Source organism: Tachysurus fulvidraco, chromosome 13 (assembly GCF_022655615.1).
Source record: "Tachysurus fulvidraco isolate hzauxx_2018 chromosome 13, HZAU_PFXX_2.0, whole genome shotgun sequence".
NCBI classification, from domain to species: Eukaryota; Metazoa; Chordata; class Actinopteri; order Siluriformes; family Bagridae; genus Tachysurus; species Tachysurus fulvidraco.
Window position 1 is genome coordinate 9,907,340 of NC_062530.1, and position 16,797 is coordinate 9,924,136.

The 16,797-nt window shown below is 40.8% G+C and overlaps 1 protein-coding gene across 24 annotated transcripts in view; it reads left to right on the forward strand.

Moving 5' to 3' along the window:
* ppfia1 (PTPRF interacting protein alpha 1) overlaps nt 1-16,797 on the forward strand; it is a 68,437-nt gene that overhangs the window by 36,252 nt on the left and 15,388 nt on the right. For 13 of the 24 annotated variants that reach the window (XM_047822221.1, XM_047822220.1, XM_047822205.1 and 10 more), the window contains 15 exons: nt 1-119; nt 314-460; nt 2,989-3,123; nt 3,955-4,014; nt 5,769-5,852; nt 8,673-8,804; nt 9,513-9,575; nt 9,740-9,822; nt 10,800-10,950; nt 11,318-11,323; nt 11,448-11,671; nt 11,882-12,119; nt 14,245-14,274; nt 15,842-15,963; nt 16,358-16,530. The exon at nt 1-119 is cut by the window's left edge and continues 103 nt beyond it. In XM_047822221.1, coding sequence (XP_047678177.1) covers nt 1-119; nt 314-460; nt 2,989-3,123; nt 3,955-4,014; nt 5,769-5,852; nt 8,673-8,804; nt 9,513-9,575; nt 9,740-9,822; nt 10,800-10,950; nt 11,318-11,323; nt 11,448-11,671; nt 11,882-12,119; nt 14,245-14,274; nt 15,842-15,963; nt 16,358-16,530 — 1,767 coding nt within the window. The remainder of the gene's footprint in view (nt 120-313; nt 461-2,988; nt 3,124-3,954; nt 4,015-5,768; nt 5,853-8,672; nt 8,805-9,512; nt 9,576-9,739; nt 9,823-10,799; nt 10,951-11,317; nt 11,324-11,447; nt 11,672-11,881; nt 12,120-14,244; nt 14,275-15,841; nt 15,964-16,357; nt 16,531-16,797) is intronic. The other 11 variants (XM_047822218.1, XM_027168091.2, XM_047822219.1 and 8 more) reach the window with 4 other exon arrangements.

The following is a 16,797-nucleotide window of genomic DNA, read 5'->3' on the forward strand; positions in this document are numbered from 1 at the left end:
AGCGTGTCGTTTGCCTCAGCAGCAGAGTAAGCGAGCTGGAAGAGGACCTGGATACAGCCCGCAAAGACCTCATCAAATCAGAGGACATGAACACTCGCCTCCAAAGGGACATACGAGAGGTGATGCCTGTGTGCAAATACAGGGATTGTCACTTCTTCTACATAATTATCAGACTTGCAGGAGTTTAAGTTTTTGTAGCCAGTTGTATTTATTTTAATATGTGACCTCATGGTGGAGAGATTCATAATTACCCTAAATAAATAATAACCATGACATTATTGTGCTACATTTGATCCATGTCTACTTTTTTTAGTCTCTTGCGCAGAAGGATGACATGGAGGAGAGGATAACGACTCTGGAGAAACGCTACCTGGCTGCACAGAGAGAAGCGACGTCTGTTCACGACCTGAACGACAAACTCGAGAACGAACTCGCCAACAAGGAGTCTCTCACCCGCCAGGTCTTTTTTTTTTCTCCCCTGTTCCAGACACGTTCATCCGAACCAAAATCAGTACATTACTTAGTACATCGTGATATGTAACACGACAGGGAAAGCTATTTACTGCTAAAGTCGATTCTTTATCTGTAGCTTCATGTATAGACATTGGTGTTCCCTAATAACTTGATAGCTAATAGACTGATCAGGTGTGGAAAAAAAAAACTCTTGATACACTTTAGAATGTGGACACAGACTCTAACACTAAATGACAGCGATGCCTTATAGGTAATACGCCAAGCATGTCAAAAGGAGGTCACAATCCACTCCCTATTTCAGTAGTCAGGGCACTGATCAGTAAGTAGGCCATTTTAAGGGCAGTCTTACTTGCAAAAGTCTTCCATTAACATAGAACATTCACTCTAAAAAAATAAATCCTGCAAACATTTGGGCTGTGCTAAAGGATCCAGCAACGATATTACTTATCATGGTGAGGGATAAAATAGTCCTTTACATATTCCTTCTAAATTCTGTTTGGTATGTTTGATTACAGGCTGTTAATTAATGCAGTCTGGTGTGGACCAACACATCCGTGAGCTCTGAGAGCATGCTTATTATGTGCAGTGTGATGCAATCACAAGTCTCAGAGGATTCAAAATGTATCCAGAATTCTGATTCAGAGTCATGGTGCATGATTAAGGCTGCATAAAGCACTTTTCCCTGCTGAGATGGGCAAGTATGACGGTGCCCTGTAAACAACCTCATCTTGCAATGTACTCCCAGACTCCTTCCATCAAAGTTGGTGACATGGTGGTAAAGGCTCTGGGTTACTGATCAGGAGGTTTGGATGTTCAAGCCCTATAACTGCCAAGATGCCACTTGGCGGGACCCTGGTTCATTACGCATCGGGACGCAGACGACTCAGTTTCCATGGCTTTTTTGCAGAGGTTTGAGCAGGGCTCAGCACCTGTGAGATTATTGGACATCCTACATGGCCATTGATATGGCATCATATTTGAAGTTAAATAAACATCTACTCATTAAAAAAAAAATCACACGTGCAGATGGTCAATGGAGTAGCTTGATGCGACCACTGAAAAAAAATGGTAATTATCAAGTAAATCGCACTCTCTTCCTCTCAGTCTTTGTCTTTTTTCCATTTTTTTCCAGAAAAGCCTACCGTATTTTGGCAGGGACAGAACTCTTATCTTTAAATTCACTATTCATGGGAAGCACAGCAAGTCCATCCAAGGACTCAAACACACACAAAGGCAGTTCACAGAAGACTTACTCTCAGCTGATTCGTATTAGTGTATTATTTATTATTATCGCAAAACCGATGCTGAGTATCAAATTATACAACTGAAATCTGTAACTGTTTTAAGGCTCTAGACGAATGGATTAAATCATAGCTCATTAACTTGCGCTGTGGTGGAACTAATATCCATATAGCACTTTTTAAACGTCAATCACAAAAACACTTAGCAGAGCTTTTATGCACAAACCCACTTCCACATCTGTTTTATACTGATCTGCTACATTAGTCCAACTTATGATGTTTAATTGGGTGGATATGAAGTGCAGCTTTTACACGGTTGCTGATTTTGGTATTGATTTGAAAAAGAAATGACTTAATACGGTACTTTTGATGAGGGTTTTGGATATCCTATCTAATTCACTGTATGGCTGAAAGTTTGTAGACACAAGACCATTACACATGTATTATTGAACATCTCATTCCAGATGTTGTCTCTGCGGTTATATAATAATAATGGTATGGGACATTCTTTTGGGAAGGCATTACGCTAGATTCTGGAGCATGGCTCTGGGGATTTTTGTTCATTCAGCCACAAGTGTATTAGTGAGGTGTCCAGGCAGGTGGCCTGGGAGCAGAACTTTGTCTAGTTTATCTCTTCAGGCGTTATGGTCAGTAGGGTTGAGGTTCTGGGCTCTATTCAGGCCCATTGAGGTCTTGATGCTGAACCGCTGAAACAGGTTTGGGGCTTTTTGTTCCAAAGTTAAATGTTATTAGGATATAGCAAAGCCTTCTGTCTCTTGCAGACTTTCAGTTATAGATTTACCAAAGAGTTCCAAAGGGCTGACGTTTAACCATTAAACAAACAGTATTGTTCTGGTCACCGCAAAATGCTGTCACTAACCTATACTACTGTAATACTATAACATATTTAGCATTTATGGAAGGGGTCTCAAGTGTCCCTGCTTCCAGTCACACAGGAGTTTGTGCTTCTCAGTTCCCTATAATGTTACAGCTGCAGGTTTTTTTTTTTTACCCCTTATTAAGTTTAGTGAGGGAACAACATTTATAGTTATTATAACGTAAGCAATAACAGGAATGAACTTGTCTCATGGATGTTAGACAGCAATAATAATGAAGCTATAAATGGATTGAAAGCACAAGTCACTGTGCGATAAGAGGAATAAAACACTTTGGGATGTGCAGTTACATTGTGCGATATTTCCGCTGTAGCGATGCCATCGGGCTGATTTTCAGCAGGCCGCGCGTGACATCTGTGTTTTTCTTTCTCAACCAGACGGAAGAGAAGAACAGGCAGCTGCAGGAGCGGCTCGAGCTGGCCGAGCAGAAACTCCAGCAGACCATCCGCAAAGCCGAGACGCTGCCCGAGGTGGAGGCGGAGCTCGCTCAGAGAGTCGCCGCCCTCAGCAAGGTTAGCCACACCCACTACATTTCATTTTATTGCTTGTGTGAGCGGTTGGTATTGAACTACAACAACACTGGCTGAGTTATTACAGAGTCTGCTGAGTGACGCCTGATTTCCTGCTCTGACATTAAAGCAAACCATGAAGGGTGTGTGGATGAGCTAACGAGTTGTGTGTGTGTTGGAGCAGGAAAGTGTGTCGTTTGCGAAGTCTGCTTTGTAAACTCACTTGTCTGCTATTCACTGTTATGTCCAGGGATTTATCATGGTGTCTGGTTTTGTTTGTCTCAATTTGCACTCGTTCTCTCTCCTCTGTTGCAGTGACTCTGTGTACACACTCTGCTTTAAAACTAGCTTAATCTGGATAACAAGCTTATTTGTTCTTGTTGTCTAAGTACATCTTCACTGATGAGCTTTACATGTGTCCTTTTTTACCGCCTTTACTTGCTCGCTTGCTCTAATAGCCCTTTTCTCTCTTCCTCTCCAAGTGCGTCTTCTGCACTTAAATCTCTTTTGCTTTTTATGCCTTCCTTTCTTTTCCCAGGATTGTCTTGTTCTGTTGCTTTCTCTTACTCCTCTTTTCTCAAGTCATTTTCTCTCTATCGTTTTGTTTCTGCTTATTCCTTTCTGAGACTGTTGGCAATCTGTTGTCACTCATTTATATAATCTTTCCCTCCATTTTGCTTGCTTGTTTGTTTGCTTCGTTTGTCTCTTTTTGTCTTTGCCTCATTACATCTCTTTCCCTCTGACCCTCTATTTAACTGTACTTCTTACTCTCACTCTGTCTCTCTCTCTCTCTCTCTTTCTCTGTCCTTCCTGTCCTCCCTGCCTGTCCTGTAGTCTGATCGTTCTGTGTGCTCTACCTCTAAGGACTCTAAGGAGACTAAAGCGCAGAGGAAGGTATACTGCACTTCAGACAAGAAAAATAAAAAGAGACCCATCTGTCCATCCCTGTCCCCTGCCTGTTCTACCTGTCTGTGGCTGTTAACCCTAACAAATCCCCACCAACCGCCAAATCACTTCCTGTTCACTAAAACCACATCACAATCTTAACAGGAAATCCATTGAAGACATGTTGTGTAAGGAACTGGTGCCATACACAGTGGCAGTCCACTTCCCTATCACCACACACACACACACACATACTCTCTCTACTGGTTGTTTTTGCCACCTCTGCCAAATGAGCATTAGAATTAGCTTCAGTATGATGAAGGTCTTTTCTCTGTTGCATCTCAAGGATCAGGACAGTTTTTTTGACATTAGAGTGTACTGAAGTAAGGAGAAGTACACTCGAAGATCATCTTTCTCCTCATGGGCCGTGCAGGTCAACAAAACAGCGCTCCTACTCGAGAAACTATTGTTAACGGTGTTAAAAGCTGGCATGAGCACGCACCTGCATGATTTGATGAAATGGGGCATGTTTGCTTGAAGTAAAAAGCCTGAAACACCCCACATACCAACATATACTTTATTCAGATCTGGTGTTTTTGCTTTGCTCTACAACCACCATTTCCTCTGATTGGCATCTTAACTCTGTCCCTTAATAGTAAAAGCCTTGGCTTTGCTCTTCACTCTGTTCTCAGTGTAACCGATACAGACACAAATCAGTCAGCTCAAGCTGTTTTTATCTTGTATAGAAATCTTCAGACCAGCGCTTGCGTACCTTAACAGAGCACAGACCCAACAAACTCAACAGAATGCTTTTTCAGTGTTAGTACAGATCACTCGCACGCCTCGTCACCCCACGACCTTCTATGTGTTGTGAATCACAGGGCTGCAACGAACCATTTGTTCTGAGAATTACATAATGTTAGTTTGAGCAATTTGGCTAGTTTGATTTTGACAAAATATTCTACCTATTTATTAAAAAATGCTTCAGAACTCTTAACTGCAGTATGATAGTACTGACAGTCTGTCATCCATCCTTAGTGGCCTAAAGGACACCACCGATTTATTTATTAAATAAAAAAAAAAAAAAAAATAGTTAATCTGTCATATGATTAGTGGATGAAGTAAATATTATCTGCATTTAAAATTCTTATTTTTATATAATTATAAAAACTAATCCCCTGCGTGATAACTGATACACAGCTTTGTACGAGGTGAATCATTTTGCAATCGACTCCAAATCTTTGAGGTTGACTCTTAGTTTTTAATACCAGAAATCAAGTATTGATAGAAACCAAAAGCATGACTACGTGACATCCAAAATATATTACAAAATCTAGTAAGAAAGTTCAACTATGTAGTGTTTATCATCACTGCTTTATAGAGAACATATAGATCTACTCGTAAGCTGATTGATTCAGTAGTTTTACTGAACGTGGCATGAAGTGACATTGTGTGTCAGCACCTAATGATATTCGTTAGCAGTTAGATTTTATTGAATTTATCTATCGATTTGTTGTTGCAGCCCTAGTGTAATTGTAATGTATTTCTGGATTTTTTTTTCTGCATGATATGTTGGATATTTCTTTTGTGTTTATTTGATTTCTTTTTGGCAGGCCGCTGTGCTGAATCCTCAGCACCTGCATTCGTGTGTCTGTATTTATTCCTCATACGTCCTTCAAGTGTTTGTTCTTTCCGATCTGTTACGTCAAAGTGCTGAAGTTCAGTTTTTTGCCAATTCTGATGACGGGTTTTCTCTTCTTCAGGCTGAGGAAAGGCACGGAAATGTGGAAGAGCGCCTGCGACAGATGGAGGCTCAGCTGGAGGAGAAAAACCAGGAACTGCTCAGGGTGAGAGGTTAAAGTTCGTAAGCTGGACACAGATTCAACTCACTCCTTATACTTTCACGTCGTGAACAGGAGCAGTGTTCGTTCTGCAATCAGGGCTTGAGTTTATGTCAGCATGACAGTACCGGAATAAAGAAATCTGAAATACATGTAGTGTTATATGCAATGCAATATGGGTAATTATTCCTTTTTTTTTAAATGATTTTAAGGACATCTAAATCATAAACTGTGTCCTAAATGATGTATTACACACTATGCACTATATACACTGGATTCTAGTCTATGAGAGTTAGGTCTCCCCACTAGACTACCACATTTACACATTCCCCTCACTAGACTACCACATTCTCCCCACTAGTCTACCACATTTACACATTCCCCTCACTAGACTACCACATTTACACATTCCCCTCACTAGACTACCACATTCTCCCCACTAGTCTACCACATTTACACATTCCCCTCACTAGACTACCACATTTACACATTCCCCTCACTAGACTACCACATTTACACATTCCCCTCACTAGACTACCACATTTACACATTCCCCTCACTAGACTACCACATTTACACATTCCCCTCACTAGACTACCACATTTACACATTCCCCTCACTAGTCTACCACATTTACACATTCCCCTCACTAGACTACCACATTTACACATTCCCCCCACTAGACTACCACATTTACACATTCCCCTCACTAGTCTACCACATTTACACATTCCCCTCACTAGACTACCACATTTACACATTCCCCTCACTAGACTACCACATTTACACATTCCCCTCACTAGACTACCACATTTACACATTCCCCTCACTAGTCTACCACATTTACACATTCCCCTCACTAGACTACCACATTTACACATTCCCCCCACTAGACTACCACATTTACACATTCCCCTCACTAGTCTACCACATTTACACATTCCCCTCACTAGACTACCACATTTACACATTCCCCTCACTAGACTACCACATTCTCCCCACTAGACTACCACATTTACACATTCCCCTCACTAGACTACCACATTTACACATTCCCCTCACTAGACTACCACATTTACACATTCCCCTCACTAGACTACCACATTCTCCCCACTAGACTACCACATTTACACATTCCCCTTACTAGTCTACCACATTTACACATTCCCCTCACTAGACTACCACATTCTCCCCACTAGACTACCACATTTACACATTCCCCTCACTAGACTACCACATTTACACATTCCCCTCACTAGACTACCACATTTACACATTCCCCTTACTAAACTACCACATTCTCCCCACTAGACTACCACATTTACACATTCCCCTCACTAGACTACCACATTCTCCCCACTAGACTACCACATTTACACATTCCCCTCACTAGACTACCACATTTACACATTCCCCTCACTAGACTACCACATTTACACATTCCCCTCACTAGACTACCACATTCTCCCCACTAGACTACCACATTTACACATTCCCCTTACTAAACTACCACATTCTCCCCACTAGACTACCACATTTACATATTCCCCTCACTAGACTACCACATTCTCCCCACTAGACTACCACATTTACACATTCCCCTCACTAGACTACCACATTCTCCCCACTAGACTACCACATTCTCCCCACTAGACTACCACATTTACACATTCCCCTCACTAGACTACCACATTCTCCTCACTAGACTACCACATTCCCCTCACTAGACTACCACATTCCCCTCACTAGACTACCATATTCTCCTCACTAGGCTACCACATTCCCCTCACTAGGCTACCACATTCCCCTCACTAGACTACCACATTCCCCTCACTAGGCTACCACATTCTTCTCATTAGACTACCACATTCCCCTCACTAGGCTACCACATTCCTACCACATTCTCCCCACTAGGCTACCACAATCCCCCCACTAGGCTACCACAATCCCCCCACTATGCTACCACATTCCCCCCACTAGGCTACCACATTCTTGACACTATGCTACCACATTCCCCCCACTAGGCTACCACATTCTTGACACTATGCTACCACATTCCCCCCACTAGGCTACCACATTCTTGACACTATGCTACCACATTCCCCCCACTAGGCTACCACATTCTTGACACTATGCTACCACATTCCCCCCACTAGGCTACCACATTCTTCTCATTGGACTACCACATTCTCCCAACTATGCTACCACATTCCTCTCAATAGGCTACGACAATTCCCCCCACAAGGCTACCATGTTTTCACCCACTAGGCTATGACAATTCCCCCAAACTAGGCTATCACAATTCCCCCCACTAGGCCACCGCATTTCCCCCCACTAGGCTACTACATTTTAATGCCCTTCTTAGGTTGTAACACTTTTTATTGTTCTTTTGAATTTGTATTCTGATTCGACTAAAACACTTTGAGGGGGAAAAAGGGGTAACAAATCCACCTCCATCTTTATTACATTCATGTTTGTATTTCACATGCCCTTCTTGCTCAATGCTGTAGGTGTGTCAGTGATGACAAGTGACGCAAAGATATGAAAATACGTTATGGTATTCACCTGAAAAGCACGTTCAAGAGAGTAGAAAAAAATCAGTCTCCGCCTCACTTCTTCATGTCTTTCTGTGTATACAGTGTATATCAATCAATATACATCTACATGAGAATGTAATATTGCAAGTCCAAAAGAATCTGCTCTAAGACATTTGTTAGAAGACACAGAGCATATAATTACGAGTCACAGATGATTGACAGTCTAGCATAATTATCCTGCTTTTACAAACCCGTTCAACTCGTCTGCATGTTGTGGTTGTGATTGAAGGCTCGTCAGCGCGAGAAGATGAACGAGGAGCACAACAAGCGTCTGTCTGACACGGTGGATAAACTTCTCTCCGAGTCCAACGAGAGGCTTCAGCTGCATCTGAAGGAGAGAATGGCTGCTCTTGAGGACAAGGTACTGCTGGAGCTTTCACATGCAAAGCTCCCAAAAGGCCACATCTGTTTTATTTCCTCAGCTATTAAATGCCAGGAGAAGTTGTTCATTATTATTCTTATCGTGTCCTGTTTGAGTTCTGCCCTGACTTGTCAAAAAGGAAGGACGGAGAGTAAAACTGCACAGCACACTAGCATTCTCTCTCTCAGAAGTTGTGCATCATCCTCACCACCACCACCATCTTCATCTTCTCTTTTCAAGTTTCACATCAACATTTAGATTTTGAATTTCACAAATCGAGTGTGGAATCTGAGACAGAAGAAAATAAAAATAACAAGTCAAACAATAATAAAAAGCAAAACACTAAAAAAAAGTTAAAAGCACACAAACTAATGAAATAATAATAAACACAAATAAAAATGAGCAAACAAAAATAAATAACAGTAAAAATTAAATCAGTATGTAATTTGTATCGCATGTTAGGATGTTTACAGAATGGAACGCTGCTTAGGTTTTTGGTTCTGTTTTGAAGATCTTTTTTGCCATGTAATAATTTTATATATAATGATCGTATTATATTAATTGATCATTGTTGTTTATATTGTGTGTTTTATTTATTATGCATAAAACCATATAAGTTAGGTGGGGTAAAAAAGGCAGTAAAAATATGTGCATTTATTTCCTGGATGCATAAGGGTTGTTTTCTTTATTTGTTTTCTGCGTGTATAGAACACCCTCATCCGTGAGCTGGAGCACACTAAGAAACTGATCGAAGAGTCTCAGCATGAAAAGGTACAGAAAGCTTTTGTCTCAGAACCTATTCATCAGTCTTAAGTATTCAGATTTCCGTGAAAGCATTTTAATCCATTTAAAACCTCTCGAGTACCTTCATTCACACGAACATCACTGCATCATCATTATTGGATTAATATCATTATTGTCCTTATTCATTTTAGGAGCAGCTTCTGATCCAGATTGAGACGATGCGATCAGAGAGCGATCAAGATCGCAGCATGAGCAACTCCTTACTACACCAGGGGTGAGAATGTCACACAATCAAAACTTCCACTCGTGTCTCTGCAGGACTTCTGGGATTCGATCTGTCAACCTTCTAGGTTCTGACACGCAGCCGAGGGTTTCACATAATCTGCATAGTAGCTTTGCATGTTCACGTTGAAGTACGCCTACTCAAAAATATCGCAGAAGAGTAGTAGAAGTTTCCATTGATTTAAAAAAAAAAAAAAAAAGACAGAAAAGCTGTAATAGATTCTCGAATGGTTAATGATGTGAGATTAATTTACAACCCTGCAAGCTCCGCCCCCTTCTTCCAGTACTCATTAATAATCATCGTCAGTCAATTTTCCTGCTCGAGGGAAACAATAAGGACTTCTGTTGAGGTCCACAACAGAGAATGTTTTGGAGTTTGTTCATTATATAATTATATATATCATTAGCATTAATTATACAAATATATAATTAACATCAATTAACAATTTATTAGAGATGGATAAAAGTTCCAGCCTTTAAAAGCTTTACGCTAAAAATTGTCAAACGTTCCCAAGGTAGAGATGAAAATTTATTTATTCTTCTTTAATCAAAGAATAAGATTATATATCGTCCTGCAACAAAGTGTAAAAATAATTAGACGTTAATTAAAATAGGTGTTTAGAACAATTTCGTGCTTCTGCTCTTAGTGTTAAATCGGTAACATATTCAACATGTCTGATTTTATGTTTTTGTAAGGTTTTTTTTACTTCATTTTGGAATGGGAGGACTGAAAGAGTCATATTATTTTAGTTCAGTAACTTTTAAACCTGTTAATCCAAATTGATGATGAACATGCTAATGCAGGTATTGTGTTAATATCAGGTTATTTCTGGTTATTCTATCCTTTTTTTTATTCTGTCCACAGAGTCGTATCTCTTTATAATGTTTCTGCAGTCTTGTTGAGTGCCTGATCAAGCAACGGACGTTGTTATTATTATTATTATTATTATTATTATTATTATTATTTAGGCGCTCTCATATGGGCAGCACACCAGACTTCAGGTACCCGGTCTCTGCTTCTTCTATGATTGACAACCATTCTGACCAGTACACCAGCTCTCTGGTGCTGAGACGGCCCCAGAAGGGGCGGGCCGCTGCTCTAAGGGACGAGCCGTCCAAGGTGAGACTTCTCACAGAGTTAGGAAAGCTTATATAGTGGCAAATATATGTTCCAGCAGCATTCACCAGCGCCAGGTCCAGGTACTGAGCATAGCTTACAGATTTCCACGGTTTAAAAGAATGCATTAGAATTGAGTCAAATGAGAGTATTGTTAGATTTTAATTTGCATATATTGTTTTATTCTTGTACTAAGTTTCAAGCATATGATGATTTTTGCTTTTTGATTGCATATGTGACTTTTTTTTTATTACACAAATGATCGGGTGGGCTTTTAAATTTCAAATATCGCTGCTGCCTGTGTGAATTGTGTCAGATTTGACACGTGTCTTACTCTTCATTTTCTTTCTGGCTGCTCTGTGGACTTCAGAGGCATGTGAGTTCAGCGAAATGAGTTTTATTCATCTGTAGATCTAGCTTATTATAGGTGTAGAAGCATATCAAGCTCTCTGTGTTGACTAACTCTTTATTTTTGTCCCTTATTCCTCACCTTTGTGTAGGTGCAGACTCTGAACGAGCAGGAATGGGAGCGCGTGCAGCAGGCCAACGTCTTGGCCAAAGTGGCATATGCGTTTGAGAGCGACATGGACGTGTCTGATCTGGAGGATGACCGAGATACTATTTTCAGTTCAGTGGACTTGATGTCCCCTGCTGGACAAACTGATGCACAAACACTCGCTATAATGCTGCAGGAGCAGCTTGATGCCATCAACAATGAGATTAGGTACCTATTGTGTGTGTGTGTGTGTGTGTGTGTGTGTGTGTGTTTGTGTGTGTTTTTGTACCTTTTGAAGTGTATTCCAGTTATATTTACATACATATTGCACCTATAGTCTCTTCTCCGGTTGATTGGTGAGCATTTAACAAAACAATTTTTTTTCCTTACCTTGATATTGTCACAAAAAAAGTGTTTCAAAGCTGTGTATGTTTTCAGAATGATTCAGGAGGAGAAGGAGAACACGGCCCTGCGAGCCGAAGAAATCGAGTCGAGAGTCGGGAGCGGCGAAAGTCTCGGCTCCCGGTTCCGCTCCATGAGCTCGATCCCGCCTTCCTCATACGGTTCCGCCCACCCCGGCTCTGCACATTCTGGCTCCTCCCCTCCAGGTTCAGGTCACTCCACCCCTCGGCGAGTTCCGAACAGAGAGATGGACCGCATGGGGGTCATGACCCTTGTAAGTCTTAGCAGAATGTCGGGTCCAAAAGTCTGAGTCTACTTATGAGCTTCTGTTCCATGATTTATCAGGAATTAATATAATCGTTCTCCAGTGGCCCTTGAGGAACTCCTTCGCCAGTTGGTAACACAGATGACTTTAAGCCCTTTAAATGTGCACACTGGGTTCATGTTGTGGAAGCTTTAGATGATAAAAATGGGTTCCCCGTTATTATTCCCTTATAACAGTCTCAGAAACTTGTCCCCCACCAGCCCCTGTTTTTTTTTTATTTTTTTTTTTGATAAATCAGACAAATGCAGCTTGTCATGTTACAGAGAAGGCAGGAAGTGCAAACTCCTCCATCTCGTAGGAAACACTTTACCTCCTTCCCAAAATGTTTCCATCTCCTCCCAGAACACTTCTCCATAACGAGTTACACCTTAAGCTATCACAGCAACTCCCAACACCTAAATCAGCATCCAGAAAGTTAGTGTGCTGTGGTGGGTGAGGATAAAGGAATAAGAGGAGAGAAGATTATGTTGTGTCTGATAACTGATGGAATCTCACAGGTGTTAAAGGGACACTCAGATTTTTGCAGAACGACTCACTGTGTTTAGGTTGCTCCGTGTCTTTTTAAATTTTTTTTTTGCACATTATGCTAACAATGTGTGTTAATGCTGTCTCGTGTGTCTGTGTACATGCCCCAGCAATACTGCTATGAGCCGTACGTGATCCAGAGCTCCCTCTCCCATCAGACCGTAGCTTACGCACCGTATTTCACCTCTAACACCACTCCTCTGTTTAGCCCTGTTCCCTTCATGGTGCAGGTACCATCACTGCCACTTGGTCTGACCCTCTCACACTGAGCACGTTCTGATTAGCGATTAGCAGCTAGCTACAGTATGAAAAACTGTACAGTTCTTACTACCTCCGCTTTATTTCGACAGTTTTACCAGTCATTTTGTTGACATTAATTAGGCCTAAGATTGAATAAACAGAAATGAGATTATTGTATTAATACATCTATAATTTCTTAAAACTGCTGACCGCTCACACACTGACCCCATCATACTGAGTTTTAATGAGCTCCTGAAAAGAAGTATGCGTGTTTGAGCAGGAAACACAAACACTACAGGGGATACAGGCAGAATCCCCTACAGCACTCCCTGCGTTTCTGAAGGACTTTACAGGAAGCGGCCAATTAGCCCTTGGCGATAGCGCCGCTTTTTGCGATCGGCTGCTCGCTGAGGAAATGCCGGATGACGAAGTAAAGTAAACGCCCTCAGCCGCACAGAACACACCGTTTTCTTTGTCATATTGTACACCAATGCGTCTGACCGAACAAGCTCAGTGTGAGAGATCAGAAAACATGCATCACCTTTTGGCTTGCCGTGATTTCTCCTCCTTCACTGCATGTCTTGCTGATCTTCTTTATACGTGTTTAGCATGTTCCCTTCCTCTCCATGTCTAACAAAAAAAGGGTTTTACTCTGTCTTAGCTTTCTTTTCAGATCTACCGCACACAAGGCATATCCCGATTACTTGTACAGTAATTCACGTTATTATCACGGACAGTCAGAACAGAGTTTTTTCTGTCAGTCTGTGCCCGTGAGAAAAGCCTGACCGTTTAATCAGCCAGATTTAGATTGGCCGTCTTCTGACGGTCCTTCTGTCGTAGAATTTAATTCACTGGAACAGTTATCTAGTTATCTGGATACTGCTCTACCAAATAAAATCACCTTTATGTCTAACCTCGTGTTATTGCTTATGATGGACAAAAAAAAAAATCTGTCGCTAGTAAATAAGCTGGTTCTTGTTCTTGTTGACATGGATGACTAATAGCTGGTAGCTTGGTTTGGTACTTGGTTGGCTTATGAATATCGTCTGGACAATCTATGTTGGGATTTTGTTGGCGTTCCCAAGAAGGGAACACCATGCTTACCACAAGATACATTACTGTAATGATAATTGATTATATACAGGTAGTTTTAATGTCCTGTCGGTACATGCCGCGCACGTGTGTATGTGTGTGTGTGTGTGTGCGCTTGCCGTGTGTTATTCAGCTCTGCCTTGTTCTTTCTCTGGTTGCTGTGTCACTAACTCTGGCTCTTTTTTCTTCCCTTGATTGCTTGGCATGCTTCCGACAGCCTAGTGATTTGCGGAAGCATCGTAGGAAGGTAAATTATTCGAACCATGTTCGGGTTTGTCCTCTTTTGTTGCATCTTTTCTCTCGTTTCTCTTTCCTTCTTGTTTTTTTTTTTTTATATAAAGGCACTGAATTTCTTGCATTGTCATGCCTGAGAGTTCAGAGTTCACTACAATGCAAGTTTTTTTATATTTAATTTGTAGTCAAATGTATTCATGTGTCCCAAATGGCATGCTTATGTACTATTTCCTGCACTATTATGTATATAAATACTGTGTGACTGGAAGATCCAACAAGAAGTGCTTTAAGAACTCAGATGAGGAACTTATTCAGTGAAAACGTGTGGAATGTCTCATGCACTCGACACGTCGGGGAGGTGGGCGGGGCTACCAAAGTGTCACGATGGCTGACGACACTCCCGTGTAGGAGACATCTTCCAGACATCTTTTAGATTAGTTTACGTTGTGTGGTTGCATTTTCAACCGTGTTAAAATAAACATTTTGCTAAAGCCAGCGGCGTCACATTTACACGCGTTTCACGTCATTTGCCTCGACTGGCAAACTGCTTCTATTTTATACACTTGAGTACATAGTGCATGGGGGAAATGCATAGTGTGTAGTATGGCATTTGGGACACGCTTTATTTTTCCCCGTATCCGGTGTTTCATGATTCTAACTGTAAATACAGACTCAAATACAGAACCCTAAACATGTGACACTTTGATCTATTCATGTGTGCGCATGTTTAAAACAGTGTCTGTTTACTCTGACTTTCAGGAGAGAGATTTAAGTTTTACACTTTCATTGACTTGTTTAAAAGTTTTACGAGTCTAGGCTAATTGGCTGGTGTGTGATGTTGGAAATGATTTCTTGCCTGTAACTCAAAACCTCTGAAAAACATTTTGTCTTTATTACTGTGCCGCACTTCTCATTCTCTTGTTATTAAATATATTTATTTAAAGATTTTGATAGTAAAAAAAAATAATAATAATTAGATTTTTTTCTTTCCTTTTTCTTTCATTTTTTTTAAAGATTTTTTTAAATCAAGAACATTTTTTTAATTTTTCATAATCTATTTTTAAAAATACATTTTATGTTATTATATATTTTTGTAAATATTTTCCAATGACGTATATTAATATGTAAAAGGGGGGGGGGACTTGCCCCATAGTGCTTTTTATTTTTATTTTTTTTATTTAAATTTTTGGGAAATCATTTACTGACCTACCTACACCTTAAAAGTTTGGGAGAAAGAAAAAAAAGGCACTAAAACGACATAAAAAGGTGCTGAAAAGCTGCTAGACCGCAGAGCTTAAAGAGGTGACAGTTAATCCAGTATAAATTTCAAAGAGTGTAATTTTGGTTTTGCGCCACATTGAAGTCCCTCTGAAGTTTTTACAAGTCTTGTGTGTGTGTGTGTTTAAATGTGAAATGGCTCCTTGCTCACAACTTAACCTCAGAGTTTATTACTTTAGCGTAGTGACGACCCCTTAAAGTATATAGCAGCAGCCAATCGCTTTCTTTGTCTAGCGCTTTCTCCTGGCACTCAGCAGGCCTTGCACTTTATTTCACCATGTGTTTTGTTTCTATCGAATCAGCCGGCGCAGGATGACAAAGCTTCTATCAGATGCGAGACATCTCCTCCGTCTACTCCTCGTTCAGCGAGGCTCAGTAGAGGAGGGCACGCTGCCAGTCACGAGGACATCCGAGACATCCGAAGGTACAGTAGCAGTCATGAAGGACTCATTCTAGATCATAGAAAATCACCATTTACACACACATCCCTAGAATCTAACACCACTACACACACACACACACACATATACACTCTCAGGGAAGCCTTGTTACTTTACACTCCAGTGTGTGTGTGTTTGTGTAGTGGTGTTGCATCCGAAGGTACAGTAGCAGTCATGAAGGACTGGTAGATGTGTGGCGTGTAGATCATAGAATTGTTACCATTTACTCACAACAAACAATATCCCTAGAGTCTAACACCACTACACACACACACACACACACACACACACATATATACACTCTCAGGGAAGCCTTGTTACGTTACACTCCATTAACTTCTTTCTTTTATTAAGTATATGTGTGTGTGTGTGTTGCAGTATTTCTGCATTGCAGGACGGTCAGGGCAGTAACCCCAGCAGCAGTAACAGCAGTCAGGACTCGCTCAACAAAACGGCAAAGAAGAAAAGCATCAAGTCTTCCATCGGCCGCTTCTTTGGCAAAAAGGAGAAAGGAAGGCCGAGTCTTCCAGGAAAAGACTCTTCCAGCCAAGGTTGAAACTTTTATTCAAACAAACTTTAAATAGACTGTAAATAACACTGCTTCAGCGATGTAAGTGAAGCTTTAATTAATCCTGAATTTCAAAAGTACAATCATGTTAAAGGAATCGTCGGAAAAAAGAATCCAGATGTCATCAATCATGCTTACAGTCTGAACCGTACTTCCAAATATTTTCACACCTTTAGCATGACCTGATGCAAGTCTGTAAATACACGCTTCGATATTCACATAGCTGTTTGCAATTACATCGCTGAGCTGC